General features: G+C 37.8%; 1 protein-coding gene across 2 annotated transcripts in view; it reads left to right on the forward strand.

Moving 5' to 3' along the window:
• Nucleotides 1–15223, forward strand: part of LOC101711183 (maltase-glucoamylase) — a 211954-nt gene that overhangs the window by 20469 nt on the left and 176262 nt on the right. The window contains exons 8-18 of one of the 2 annotated variants that reach the window (XM_087205928.1): nt 306–405; nt 2219–2331; nt 2710–2835; nt 6793–6924; nt 7076–7192; nt 8424–8537; nt 9541–9625; nt 10934–11051; nt 12090–12261; nt 13526–13642; nt 14182–14336. In XM_087205928.1, coding sequence (XP_087062054.1) covers nt 306–405; nt 2219–2331; nt 2710–2835; nt 6793–6924; nt 7076–7192; nt 8424–8537; nt 9541–9625; nt 10934–11051; nt 12090–12261; nt 13526–13642; nt 14182–14336 — 1349 coding nt within the window. Of the gene's footprint in view, nt 1–305; nt 406–2218; nt 2332–2709; nt 2836–5666; nt 5779–6792; nt 6925–7075; nt 7193–8423; nt 8538–9540; nt 9626–10933; nt 11052–12089; nt 12262–13525; nt 13643–14181; nt 14337–15223 lie in introns of those variants that run through there. The other variant, XM_087205929.1, reaches the window with a different exon arrangement.

Here is a 15223-nt window from a genome sequence, read left to right on the forward strand (position 1 = left end):
ATTCTCATCTTTCTGCCTTCTAACAAATACCACAACCTTCACATTCTTATCACATAAATGGCCACACCACATTAGTTGTATAAGAAAACACCAGTGCACTTGGTTTATATCAACCAGAGAGAGACCACATCTTTTAAATTTTATGTGCATCCTCATTGACTATGAATTTCATTTCATGACTAAGACTGACTTCCTAAGCCAGTCCAGCAATGTGATGTTTAGATTAGTTGGTTATAAATTTTTATTTATAAATTATCTTTATAGACTTGGCTGTACATTTCTGGTTTTTAATTTTCTTTCGGCAGGATGGAACTAACTTGTATGGTGCTCAGACATTCTTCCTGTGCCTTGAAGATGCTAGTGGATTATCCTTTGGGGTGTTTCTGATGAACAGCAATGCCATGGGTAAAGGACTAAAGAAATATTCATGCAAGATACAAGAACAAGGGCAATTTTTCAGTCCCTTTCTTACAGCAAGATGATAAAAGGAATGAATCTCTTTAAAGATGATTGAGCCATAACTTAGGACCTTTTATATTCTCTCATTGTTCCATCCCTACTTCATTATCAGTTGACTCATGGCAGTCATGTGAAAGGGATTCTTTCTTAGCTTCTCATTTCCCTGAGTCAGGTTTTCTCTTTTGGAGTATTTTCTATTACAGAATTAAGATAGTTAGCCTTTCCCTGTCATCTACTCTGAGACAGCTTCTACCAGTTGGTTCTTCTCCCTCCTCAGCCTCCCATTCAGTAGACTCCAGTGGTAGCTCCAGTAATTACTTGCAGGGGAAGAGGAGATCTATCAACATCTCCCAGGGTAAATGGGGGAGGAGCACAGGATGTTGAGGCCTTCTTTCTTTTAATTGAGAATCATTTGATCAGTAATACTCTAAGTTTGCTTTATAGGTGGTATAGAAATTGAGTAATCATTGCTGTAGCATCCAAGTGCATTTGTAAACCTTTTACCATGAATTCAATCAATTATCATGCTCCTTTACAAAAGTATCAATTTGCAATGAATTACAAATTAAGTTTAAAAATCTGATATTCCACCACAGTTTGTTTGAGGAGCACTCCCTAGGTGACCTCATGTAATTCTAGATTCTGAGTAGCCTAAAAATACACTGAAAAAATACAGATTGTACAGCTTCAGGTAGTTGAAAGGACTCAGAAAACAGGATGAGTCAGACTTAATGGGAGAGCCACAAGACCCTAAGTACTCTACATGAGTTGTTCCTGTGACCAAAGGGTACATTTCAGTAGGGTTTGAGACCTTTCATCCCTAAATGGAAACCAAACCTAAAAGACAGCTTGTGAGTACGGTGACTGGAGCTTAAAGGATTTTGAACTTATGAAATAATCTTTGACTTTTTAGTTTGCCTCTTGCTTGATGTGAGATTCACTGAATCTCGCATTGTGAATTATGTCCTTGCATTAATGGTGGGGTATGGAGATAAGGACAGCATGTTCTGTGGTTGTGAAACTGAGAGAGGAAAATGTTTCTTCTACTTAGATTTAATTCTTGGGGCCTCCAAATTAAACTGACAGAAATAAAGATCAGCAAAGAAAAGATAGTTTATTTAAACGTGCAATGTGCATGCACACAGGAGTGCTCAGTGATTAGCAACTGAAAGAGATGGTTAGATTGTGAGGCATATGTACTATCTTAATCCAGGAAAGGGTGGGGAGAAAGATACTTATGGGAAAACAAATGACTTTTTTGGAAGATAAATGGGCCTTTAAGAGAGATGTGATATCTTCTGGCAATGTCTGTTGGTGCTTATTGGTTCAGAGGATATTAGAGTTGCTCCATGGGAGGGGATTTATGACCACTGAGTTACTGTGGGAGGCTTTACTTTTAGACAGATGAAGAATGTCAGTAACAAATGCCTCGGCCCCAAATGACTTTTATGCTACAGTAGTTTATTCTGGATGCCTTTGTAAGGCTGGATGCTTTTTCCTCAGAGCCTGAGTCCTGGCATAAGGAGCTGAGACCTTCCAGTCATCTGCTCTTGAACTTTGTCACCAAATTTTTTCATTCCCATGTGCAATGGAGGCATATTTTGATCACCAGAATTTGTCCCTTTGTATACAAAATGTGAGGCATTAGGATCACATTAATTTTCAGATGGTTAGTGATCCTCTGGTCTAGAACTTTGTAGCTGTGACTTTAGAATAAATTTTAATTATTTTCTTGTCTTTTAAAAAAAAATCTTTTAAGAGGTTGCCCTCCAGCCAGCCCCAGCAATCACTTACCGCACCACTGGGGGCATTCTTGACTTCTACGTGTTCTTGGGAAACACTCCAGAGCAAGTTGTTCAAGAATATCTAGAGGTAAATGTGTGTTCTCATGATCATGACTAAGGAAATCCTACATAACAAATATTTTAGAAAAATAAATACATTATGCAATTGTAAACCACAAAAATCTGCTATTACAAATTTGATATGCTAAAATTTGGATTTCATGCATACAATAGAAATTTGCCTTATAGCATTTTTATGTTAAAAAGAGGTGCAAGAGTATAAAGCTGTCCAAAATATGGCCCTAACCTCAATGATTTATAAAGGGGCTGGAAAAATAGACTTTGTGACATCCATGAATCAGTCCATTGGAGAATGAGGCATGTCTTGTGCTTCAAAATCAATGCTGAGTAAAAGTTTTCTTAAAAAAAGAATACTGCTAACTCTCTTTTCACATATTTCTTTTAGCTGATTGGACGGCCAACCCTGCCTTCATACTGGTCACTAGGATTTCACCTCAGTCGGTATGTTTATGGAACATTGGATAAGATGAAAGAAGTTGTGGACAGAAACCGTGCAGCACAACTCCCTTATGTAAGTGAGGCTTTAAATAGTCTTTAAAAAAAAAAAAAAAGGAATTCCCTTGAGGAGCAAGAGCAATTGTTCGTACTTCTCATTCCCAAGTTTTTTTTTTTTTGGTACTGGGGATCGAACTTGGGTCCTTGCACTTGCGCAGCAGGCGGCGAAACCACTGAGCTAAATCCCCGGCTCCCAAGTTCTTTTTTTGTAGTAAAAAGACTTTTTTATATATTTAGAATATTAGATGTACTTATTGGACCAACTATGTTTTCAAGGAACCCCAATTCTTTCTAGTGGGAAAAGGTAGAGACCACCATTATGAGTGAGGAGGCAATTTGTTTTTAATCTTTATTTTTCTTATCATGTGTTTTATTAGTAAAGTTTTTATGCTTATTGTATTAACTACATTTTGCATAATATGCTTTTACTTTAGTATTTAATTCTCTCTCCAGCTTGGATGATAGCATTTTAATACTTACCAATATAGATATATATTTCTCACCATTGATATTCTTTATTGGATCGTTTTGACTCAAAAGCATCATGGCAGGCATTGACCATAAATGTGATATTATATCTTTAGAATTTCTCCAAAGTTCTAGGATAAACTTGATTTTTGTTTCATCTCAGGCAGTGAATGATGCAGATCCCTGATTCCTTTACCCATTGCCAATTAATATATGTTAACCCATATTTGAAGGAGGAAAGTAATGCTGGACCCCAAGGATTTAGCCAAAAAACAATACACTGCTGGATATAATCTTCAGTTATCTAGGTTAGCAACCTTTTTGCGTAGATAAGAAACTGAAGCTAAATTAAGGGAAATACCTTGACTGAGACTGCGTATTAGCTAATTGGTGACAGAACTTATACTACATAATTAAATGGATTGAAAAACTCACGTAACAAGGTCCATCTATTTTTGCATTGGTATTTTGATTGCTATTGAATTGGCAGTACACAGAGTTTGCTTTTCTGTGTAGTATGGCTGTTTGTATTTGAGATATAACTTCAGGAGACATTTTGAAATTGGAATTTAGAAAGTCCATAAACATGAAGTGTAAAAGAAAGTACTTAACAGATTTTTGATTTAAGATGCTTAAGACCAGGAAGGGAAAGCAGAAAATGTGGTTGAAGACATCTGGATGGGTGAATCACACTCCATTTTGGCCCCAGGTCCCACTACTCTTTATTCTCTAGCTATTGTGGGCAGGATATGCCATCAACATAGAGTGGGTATTTCTCTGTCTTTACATGATGTCAGTTTATTGAATCATAAGAAATTCATAAGCTAAATCAATTTTGTCATTTTTAATTACCCAAGTGTCTAGATTTTGCTTGATAGCCATGATCAGGGCAATCCCAACTTCTTTTATTCCATTCCAATCTTAATTACTAGTATATATAACACTTGAGTCATATATCACAGTTCACACAATAATATATAGGTTACAGAAAGGCTAAATAAGGAGTAATAGCAGTGACAAACTTCAAAGAAGCAGAACTGAAAGCAAAGACAGAACCAGTACAGAAGTAAAAGTCCCTGCAGATGGTCCCGATAAGATGAGAACCTGGGAGAGCATGTTCAAGGGCCGGCTGAGCCATTAACAGCACAGAACTTGTTCATAGCCTAAGTCTGGGCAGGAGGCAGTTTGGCATGAGCCACATCTAACAGGGAGATGGAGCTGAGCTGAAGCCAGGGGACAGAGATCTGGAGTTCTATCTTGTGTTGCATTCATCCAGTGGTCAGGTAAGATGAGAGGTCCTGGTGTATGTGTCCATACACTTGTGTTGTGTGCTTCTTTTTTATATGAAGCAGGTGAAAGGTTGCATCATTGGTCTGGTGTGTCTGATAAGCTCAGGGGTCTAGTTTTCTGTAATATGGCTTTGATATATAATGTGCCCATGTGCCCCTGATTTAATTCAATAAATGCCCAGATGATAATTTTTTATTAGCATGATTAATTTATCTATCAGTTTATGACTTGTGACTGTGCTGTGTAGCTAGGGGTTGTTCTTTTTAATAAATTTGATGTATCCAACATCTGTTGATTATGTTTGCACAGAGATGTTTCAGCACTTGCACCCAACATGAAGTAACTTATGACAAACTACTGTATTATAAAATGGAGTCACTGAGAGCAAGGCACAGCCTGAAAGCTAGTGTTCTGAGCTTAGAGTAGGGCACAGCCTGGTGGCCACACCAGACCTCAGCAGCTTTATATATTTAGGGGTGGGGATGGAGGTGCAGGGATGTCAGTTGAAGTAGGAGAGACAGAATTGAGGTAAAGGAAATAGACATAGCTTCCATACCAGTGAGAGCAACCATGTAGTGAATACTCTGGCAAGTATTATGTCAATGCTGTTTTTACTTATCTCAAAACTCCCATTCTAGTATTAGAACCCCATTTAAGATTATGAATCATATTTAATATTAGAAAATCAAAGGAACTGGTTTTCAAGCTCAGATCTCTAACATCATAGTGACTCTCTACTTTTTATGTCATTCTTCTTACATATCAACAGCCATTTCCTTCTTAAATGATCCAAGGAATTGAAGCATTGGACTCCTTCTGGTGCACAAGGGAGTGAGATTTGTGAGAGGGAGAATTGAGACCTAGAACTAAAAACTATTAACTGAGTATAGGTGTTGAATTCTGCCAAGATTAAGTGAACAAAAGTATATAGTACATACACTTAATTATAAGATACAAGGAGTGATAAAAAATACAGTAAGTAAATTAAAAAATTTATTACAGTAAAGGACATATTGCCCTTACTCTCCCTCAAAATACTCCCCTTTGCTTCTAACACACCTATCCCATCATTCTTGCCTCTTTCTGAAGCAGTTCTGGAAGTCCTCTTTCCTGAATGTCTTTACAAGCTATGATCAAAATGATGGTGAATGCTGCTGCTGAGTGCCATCCAACATAAAGACAAGCTTAAGAAAACATTACGGTGGGTGTGTCCTCATCCACTTTATTCACCAATTCTGGCACCATGTCTTCTTGCACTTCCCCAAAGTCAAAATGACCATGAAAGGTACAAGTTTTGAATTGATTCAGGACATCGAAGTAGCTACAACAGCACAATTAAAGCCATGAAAAGGACTTTCAGAATTTGTCAGGAAATCCCAAGAACAAAGGGCTAAGTGTGTTCTGTTCAAAGTGAGGGGTATTTTGAGAGGGATTAATGGCAATAAGTCTTTTATTATAAGAATTTTTAAAAAGTTAAACAATCACCGTATTTTTAGATCACGTTTCTAAGCTTTGAGTGGCAAAATTTGAAGTGTGCCTATTATTGTGCAAACTATAATGGACAGTGAGGTGTCAGAAGAGAGGCAAAGGATAAAGTTTCTGGAATAACCCTTCTGTCCCAACCCATTCCCTTGGAGGTAGACACCTGGGCCTTCTAGTAAGTTTCATTCTGGCTCCACAGATAAAATTAGCAAAGGATAAACACCAAAGACTTAAAGTAGAAGAGAAACTACAAAACAAATTATGGGGTACTAAATTGCAAGAGAAATGGCAGCAAGAGAGACACTTCCTCCTTTTAGCTTCTGGGTAGTGTGAAATTTACTTGATAACTTTAGTGAATGTCATAAATGATGCAGTTAACTGGATTGCAGGAATGGGGCCAAGCCTTAGAGAAACAATGGGCCATTTGGTTTTGAAATTTCCCTGGGAAAAGAAACATTTAAATGCATCTAATTAAGAACTGACTAATGGGCCGGGGATTTAGCTCAGTAGTTCTGCTGCTTGGAGTTCCATCCCTGGTACCATTAAAAAAAAAAAAAGAACTGATTAAGACTGTTTAAGGAAAGGATTAAGGGACTGATTAAGAATTTGATCAGTTCTGGGCTTGATCCTAGCCCAGAGTTGAGTATATCTTCAGTAATCACTGATATTCAGTAATCACTGCCTCATAGGCAAAGTCAAGGAGCTAAATTGTGGGCATTGTGTATTCCTCCAGGATGTTCAACATGGTGATATTGATTATATGGATGAGAGGAAGGACTTCACTTATGATCCAGTGAACTATAGAGGTTTCCCTGATTTTGTTACGGAGTTACACAATAATGGACAGAAATTCGTCATCATTGTGGTATGTGTTACCCTCTTTTTCTCTCTAATCAAGTATTTACTGTTTTTTGTCTCAGCCCCCATACCCCTCTCTTGGGTCCTGAAATTCCCAGACTCCTTTCAGTGTCTCCAATTTAAAGCTAGTTTCTTCATTGTGTTTTTTCCCTTCTTAGGATCCAGCCATCTCCAACAACTCTTCCTCAAGTAATCCCTATGGCCCATATGACCGGGGTTCAGCAATGAAGATATGGGTGAATAGTTCAGATGGAGTGAATCCACTCATTGGGGAGGTAACTTAATTGGGGAGCTGTGACTCTGTGTGTGTGTGTTTGTGTGTGTGTGTGATTGTCTTTTCCACTTTCAGATACATTGTGTATGCTGAAAACAAATTTTGAGTTGCTCTTTCATTCCCAAATGTCTTCCAGCTGTCCTTCACATGCATCTTTTAGATCTTCTTCAGTGCCCTTCACAGCCAGTTTCCATTAAACAAGAGGTGACACATTGAGTGTGCACCTCACACCTCCTGTCCCCTCTCCTGCTGACTGCATCTCCTTTCTTCCCTGTAGCTTCACTGTCACTGCTCTGGTAAATGGCACCAGTAGAAATGCTTCATGGCTCTTTCTTAATAAACTTTTCAGCAGTATTTGATAACTTGGACCACTTATTTCTCAAGTCTTATTTGACCTTATTGGCTCACTTCTAATATCTCTGATGACTCTTTTGGAGTTGGTTTTGGGGGGAAGTTGGATAGGGAAGGAATAGAAAGAAAGTCAAATGATGTTAGAATTCACAGATTGTAATGGACTCATTGAAATTTAGAGAGTGCTTCCCCACTTACTATTTCTAGTATTAAGACTAGAGAAAATGATAAAGATGACAAACTAGAGTTGAAGATTAGTAAATCAGACAAGGCTTTTATCCATGGATTTATTTAATAAGGACTTAACCTTTTTTTTTTAAATAAAGGGTGTTTTTTTCCCGGTCCTGGGGGTCGAACTCAGGACCTTGTGCTTGCAAGGCAGGCTCGGTGCCACTGAACTAAATCTCTGGGTAAAATAAAGTTTTAATGTAGGTGTGTGGTACATGTCTGTAATCCCAGCAGTCTGGCAGGTTGAAGCAGAAGGATTACAAATTCAAGCACAGCCTGGGCAATTTAGCAACATAGTAAGACCCTGTCTCAGAATTAAAAAATAAAGTAAGGTGGTGGTGGTGGTGGTGGCTGTGGCTGAGGATGCAATAAAAACCAAACCAATCAAACCAACCAAACCAACCAAACCAAACCAAACCAAAGGAATCACAAAAGCAAAAATGTTTTTTTAAAGTGTCCTTCTGATATTCCCTCCTATTTATTTTCATTCAGTATTCCATATCCTGAGTGATTAACCTTCTTAACTCAACAGGACCTGAGCCTGGCCATCTCTGTCTCCATGAATAAATTAGTAATTTCTATGCATAATTCTTTATTTTATTTTGTATTCATTTAACTTACTCTTACTGGTGTTTTCCTTTTTCCTTCCATAGGTCTGGCCTGGAAAAACTGTGTTTCCTGATTACACCAATCCCAACTGTGCTGTTTGGTGGACAAAGGAATTTGAGCTTTTCTACAATCAAGTGGAGTTTGATGGAATCTGGATTGTGAGTTCTTAACATTTTGGTTCTTAGCTGACAAACATTCTTGACAGTATGTCTATGTCTAGTCTATGTCTTTGAGTCATGGAGCATGAGGAGGACAAGAAGAAAACAAATATGACAGAAATTACTAGTGATCCTTATTCAAATAACCCTACCAAAACATGAAGCCTAGAATCAAAATCATGTTAGAACTGGAGGGAACTCAGGAATTTTTTCCAAAATGAGCTGATGTCAAAGTAGCTCATATACCCCTTACACTGTCATAAAATACATGAGTTGCCAATTACCCGTTCAAAGCTCTTTCATTTGGACTAGTTGGACAAATGTATCAGAGCCAAAGAACCCAGGTGCATGCAAAAGCTGTGTCTGTTCTAAGAAGAGATGGCTCATATAATGTCTCTTATTTGTTTTCAAATGAAAACAAATGCAATCCAGCTGATGTTGAGGAAAATTTAGGAAGCTCTAGATAGTTGAACCTTCTCAATTTGCAAGAATACTGAAGAAAATTCAAAACATACAGACAGCTAAAAGATGAAAGCAAGAATCCTACAAATGACAGTAAGAAAAGATATCTACTATTAAAGGATCTTTTTAGACCTTACATTTTCACAGCTTTGACACATGCTTGCACCATCCCTCTCTTGATAGGTTTATACATTTATATATATCTTTAGATGCATATATATTCTTAGTTATATTTGGATATATAGAGACTAAAATTGATATATGTGGCATCGTGTACATTGAATTTTTTTGCCTGATATATTTGGAAACTCTTTATGTTCAGTGATATACATAATTTTAAAGGGATTCTAAGAACTTTCTCCATGAAGTCTTCAATGGGTAGAGAGGACAGGAATGTCTATTTTATTTCATGTATACAAGTGTCCTCTTTAAGAAAGAAATATCTGAAGTAATTTCTCCAATTCCAAAAGAAAGGACATCATCAGTATAACATCCTGGAACATCTTATTTTTCTTAATCATTTTTGCTCTTTGTCCTATAGGATATGAATGAAGTGTCCAACTTTGTTGATGGTTCAATCTCAGGATGTTCCACAAACAATCTCAATTATCCACCATTCACTCCCCGTAAGTATTCCTGGTCAGCCCGATTAAAGTGTTAATCCATGTTTGGTATCTTAAATTCATAAGGATAGATCTGAACAATCTTTCAAGAGATTCACAAGGAAAGAGAAAAGTGAGTAATATATAAAAAAAACTAGGAAAGAAAATGAAAACACCCCATGCTGTCCTAAAGAGACATCAATGGAAAATGGTCAATCTAGTCTTTTTGGTTTCCAGTGGAAGGTCTAGAGAGGATGGGATAGAAGCCAAAGGCCAGTGGTTATTTTGTGCCGCTCTTAAGTTTGCACCCTTATAGGCCAGGACTTAGCAGAGAGAGAGACCCTGGTGTTCAGGTGAAGGCTAAATCGGATGATGTCCACAGTTTAAAGGACAGACACAGGCTATACAGACAAAGAAAGCTGGAACTTATGGCCTGAGAGGTCAGATAGTATGTAGCTCCTAAGATGTGACTGAATTTTGAACAACACTATCTCTCAGGGTGCAGTCTTACAATACTGGTTGTAGTTTGAAGAAAGCTATAGGTTTCAGAACAAATTGTATCTCAGCAGAGAAAGGAAAGAAGCTACCAGAATTATAACATCTTATGGTGACTTCAGTGCAGTGGGAAACTAGGCAACTGGAGCAGGATAAGGCAGAATCAAATACTTAGGGGCTTGAGTGGAAGTCTAGAGAGTTTACATTTCATTCTTTCAGTAACAGAAGCTATTTATGTTTTAGTTAGAGGAAAGTATGATAGTCAAATGGTTTTAAGAGTATTAATCTGACATTAATATGCAGTATGAATTAGAAGATAAGATAGATCAGAAGTAAATAAGTCGTTAAGAAGCTATGGCAATAATTAAGACCCAAAGGTAATTTGGATCTGAACCAGGGGGTGCAGTGGGAGGAGAGAATAGATGAATGAAAGCAAGATTAGAAATTATTCTTTGTTATATATGATCAATGGAAAGAAGGAGTCAGCAATTAACTTACAGTTTCATCCAATACTTCTATTCTTAGATGACTTAACTTGGGTTAAAGAATTCAGATCGGACCCCCAGACTAACTGAAATCTCTTGCTTCTGGATGCCAGGCTCTGGTCATTTGAGAGCCCAGGTGGGAGGATGTGTGTGGGATCGGCACAATTTATTTGTGTATTAAAGATACCATTTTAAATAACAGTGTTCTGCTAGTGAGAAAGCAGGATGATTGTTCACAAGATGGCCACAATAAGTGCCGGCCTTGGGAACCACCTTTTCAGGTTCTGTGACAGTCAGGGAGTAGGAAACGCACATCTAGGGTTCTCACTCACTGATCATCCTTTTGCTTCAGGAGTCCTAGATGGGTACCTGTTCTGCAAGAGTCTCTGCATGGATGCAGTGCAGCACTGGGGCCAACAGTATGATGTCCACAACCTGTATGGCTACTCTATGGCGATTGCCACAGCAGAGTGAGACCACTATTTCTATGGGCTTATTCATAATCGAGTTATGGGATTGCTAAATGATGAGTGGCTCATATACAGTATTTGTTAAAAGTCATACAATAAATACGATTATTATCAATGAATGAGGAAACTGCCTGGCACAGGGAAGGAGGGATCCAATATACATTTGTACAACATGTAAAATAAAGAACAAATGTATACATGAATGAATGGATAGTTGGAGGAAGGAAATATAAGTTAAGAAACTTACCCCAGGTCAAATAACCAATAACTTGCCAGAGCAAAATATAGCCCCTTTTCTCTATGAATCCAAAGCTCATGTATTTTCCCATGTTACACCCTGGATAGGGAACAGTACAAAGGCTTAAATAACTCCCAGATGTGTATGTGATTCAGGGTTTTACATTTTGGCTCAGTATCTTTTTACAGTGTTCTTTTTACCTGTGTGTGGAATTTAAATTCTATAGTGAGGAAAAAATATTCTACCACTGGCTACACCCACAACCCTGTAAAAGTTTTCACTTACATATACACATATGGACATATAAATAATATGTACTTATATAAAGTACACTCATCCATATATAATTTTAAAATATATTTTCTTATTACAAAATCATTAGAATATTAGAAAGAATTTATCTTTCAAAAGACTGTTTATAAGTCCATTTTTGTATACGTCTGAAGTCTTATGATATGAAAGATTAATGTAATATATCTGTGAAAAGTTAAATTTCACCTTTGTTCTAGAAAAATTGTATACCTCTAGTTATTAACCTTTCATTGTTTTTTTTGGTACCGGGAATAGAACTCGGGACCTTGAGCTTGTGAGGCAGGCGGCGGAACCACTGAGCTAAATCCCTGGCCCTAGTTGTTAACCTTTGAAAGACTGCTTTTGAACTTGTTGAAAATTATGGAGTTAACAATGTGCCTAAAACAAAGCAAAATATGAATGTACTTAATGGTGCAGAATGCTCTCAACAATCACTCTAACCCAGCTAAAATCACACATTGATGCCCTAAATCTCTCTCTCTTTCTAGAGCTGTCAAGACTGTGTTTCCAAGCAAGAGAAGCCTCATCATAACTCGTTCTACTTTCGCGGGATCTGGCAAGTTTGCAGCCCATTGGTTAGGAGACAATACAGCCACCTGGAACGACCTTCAGTGGTCCATCCCTGGCATGCTTGAGTTCAACCTTTTTGGTATCCCAATGGTGAGTCCCTCTCTCAACCTTTTATACATCTCAATCCTTAGAAAGTCTCATTTGGACAAATTTTGAAACCACAAAGACTGGGGATTTAATGTCTAGAGAGCTTGTACCTCAACATCAAGAAGACTGTGATGTTGTGATAGCCTTTCCTATATTTGTCTTGTGAAGACAGAAAGAGAAATCTTGATATCACTAGAATATTTCTTTCTATTAAAGTATACAAACATACAGACAAGTGCACAGATCCTCAATCTATATGTCATACACTGAAAACACCTGTGTATCTAGCACCCTGATGAAGAAAGATAACATTGCCAGCACTTGAGAGGCCTTAGCATCTTTTAGTTAAATTCAACATATATATTTATTGAGTTTCTACTGTGTCCAAGGTGCTGAACTAAGTAAACATGGTGAGCATGGTGAAAAGTATAAACACAGAAACAGTCACACCTTCACTTGGAAGAATTTACAGTGTAATAAAAGGAAACATATATGTCAACAAATGCTTATGACAAGCTATAGTAAAAGGGCCAGCATTAACTGTTATGGGAGATGCTGAGAAAGAGATTAACTCTGATAAGATTATGAGAGACAGAGGGAATCAGGAGAAACTTCATAGAAAAGAAGCAGCTTGCATTTAAGTTAGGAAATGGGGCCAGGGATTTAGCTCAGAGGTTCTGCTGCCTGCCTCACAAGCACAAGGTCCCGAGTTCGATCCCTGGTACCAAAAAAAAGAGGAAGTGACTAATGTGGGGAGAAGCACATTTTCATACTGAGAAAGAAAAGCCAGCACAAACAATATGAGGTGGAATACTTGATGTGTCTGGAAGGATTGGTGTGTGGCACTGAAAAGGGAATGATGCTGAAAAGGTAGACTGGAAGCAGGTTTTGAAGAATTAATAGAATAAACAGCAAGAAGGTTCCGGAGATATTTTTATGAGGTGAATGACATAATGAGAGTTCAACTTTAGAAAGTAACTCTGATACTGGTGTGGTAAAATAATAACATCAGCAATTTATCAGTTACTGTTCATCAAAAAGCTATTGTACCCACTTTTACAGAATAAGGAAACAGGCATAGAAAGGTTGAATAACTCACATACTCATCTGACAGTAAAATGTGGGCATGGGATAGTACCCAGTTATGATCACACTGTATGAGCTTTCTCAGTAAGGAGTTTTAGCAAAGTTCAGTTGGGAGGTCCCTGGTAGAAAGCAAAGGAGCATGGTGGAGGGAGGTGTACATGTCACCTGTATGCTTTTCCAGGTGGGTGCAGACATTTGTGGCTTTTCGTTGGATACCTCTGAGGAGCTCTGCAGGCGGTGGATGCAGCTGGGAGCATTTTATCCATTTTCCAGAAATCACAATGACAAAGGCTTCAAGGTAAGTCTCCCAGAAAATATAATCAAAATAAATTTGAGCATGTGTTGATGGAGCTGACTGCCTCCTTGCCAAGAAATCTGAGCCCTTCCGCTTACACTATACTTCACTTATACTAATTTTCTCCATCATTTGAAATTACCTAGGATCATTATTATATCATAAAATACTCGATTGTCATAGCTTCTTGTTAGAAAATGGCAAGTCTGTGAAAATTTTCTATTTGTACACTTTTTCTACATTGCTCACTTTACAACAAGAGGCAAATGAGGAAATACTTCAAACTTATTTAAATGGCAGTCTCCCAACAGAGCAATTCTAAAGCGTGAGCGAGACAAGATGAGTGGCAGGCTGCACTGACCATGTGGTTGGGGAAATAGTGCCCCTTTGCTCAGCTGTGCTGCTCAGAGGCAAACATTGTAACCTCAGTCACAGACCAGTCAGGAAGAAAATTCTTGGTTGTGATGAATGGGGTCTGGAATTCTCTGGGTGCCTCTGATATCCCATAGCCAACTCACAATTGCAAACTTATTTCTTCCAAGGACCAGGACCCTGCCTCCTTTGGAGCTGACTCCTTGCTGTTGAATTCCTCCAGGCACTACCTTAACATCCGATATACTCTATTGCCTTACCTCTACACACTCTTCTACCATGCTCACAGCCGGGGGGACACAGTGGCCAGGCCCCTTCTGCATGAGTAAGTTCTCTCCACCGAAAGGGATTTTGTTAATACAACTTCAGTGACATTGACCACATCATAGAAATGTCAAAGTGAAAATCAGAAAAATTCAAGCAAGTGTGTGTTTGTGTGTGTAACCACAATATCGAGTTGCTATTTATGTCTATTATTGCCTAGATATTATTGAAGGATATATATTTAAACATTATAGCTTGTTCCATTTTGGGAAGACAACCAGACTTAAAAGTTGTGGGAGTCAGGAGCTTTTCTTTGTTCTGCCACTAACTAATTCTGTATCTTAGAAAATTCATTTAAGCTCTTTCATCTTGAGTTTTGTTAGTGTTTTTTCTTTTTCTTGTGGTTCTGGGAATAGAACCCGGTGCCCTATGCATGGTAAGTAAGTGTCCTGTCAATGAGCTATACCCCCAGTCCTTTTTAGTCTTAATTTAAGAGATTTGGTGGCTTGATTCTGCCATCTTCCCTGTAATGTACTTTGATACTAGGACTCATATAGGAATGAGCCTATAATTTGCAAGCAAATAAAAATATGCAGGATCTCTAGAATTCCATAATTCTCACATGCCTGCCTTTGAGCATCTCGGATTTCATTCTGCAAGTGGACACTTATAAACTCTTCTTTGTCAAAATACAGTCCATTGTGTGTGTGATAGACAAAGCCTTCAGGAATACTACTGTGTATTAATTTTGGGAATAAGTTTTTTTATCTCCTGGAATTTTCTGTTTAAAAACAGATAGCTTAAAAATTTTATTATTTGTTATTTTTTGTGATAGGATCCAGTTCCTTCTTGATAATTAGGTGGAGTTCCAAAATATGTTGGGTATCTTATTTTTTAAAAGAGGAATATGTCTAGAATTACAGCCTGGAACCTGCTTATAACTCATAC

The sequence above is a fragment of the Heterocephalus glaber genome, unplaced genomic scaffold, assembly GCF_053883595.1.
Source record: "Heterocephalus glaber isolate CG9 unplaced genomic scaffold, H.glaber_assembly_v1.0 deba00000621, whole genome shotgun sequence".
NCBI classification, from domain to species: Eukaryota; Metazoa; Chordata; class Mammalia; order Rodentia; family Bathyergidae; genus Heterocephalus; species Heterocephalus glaber.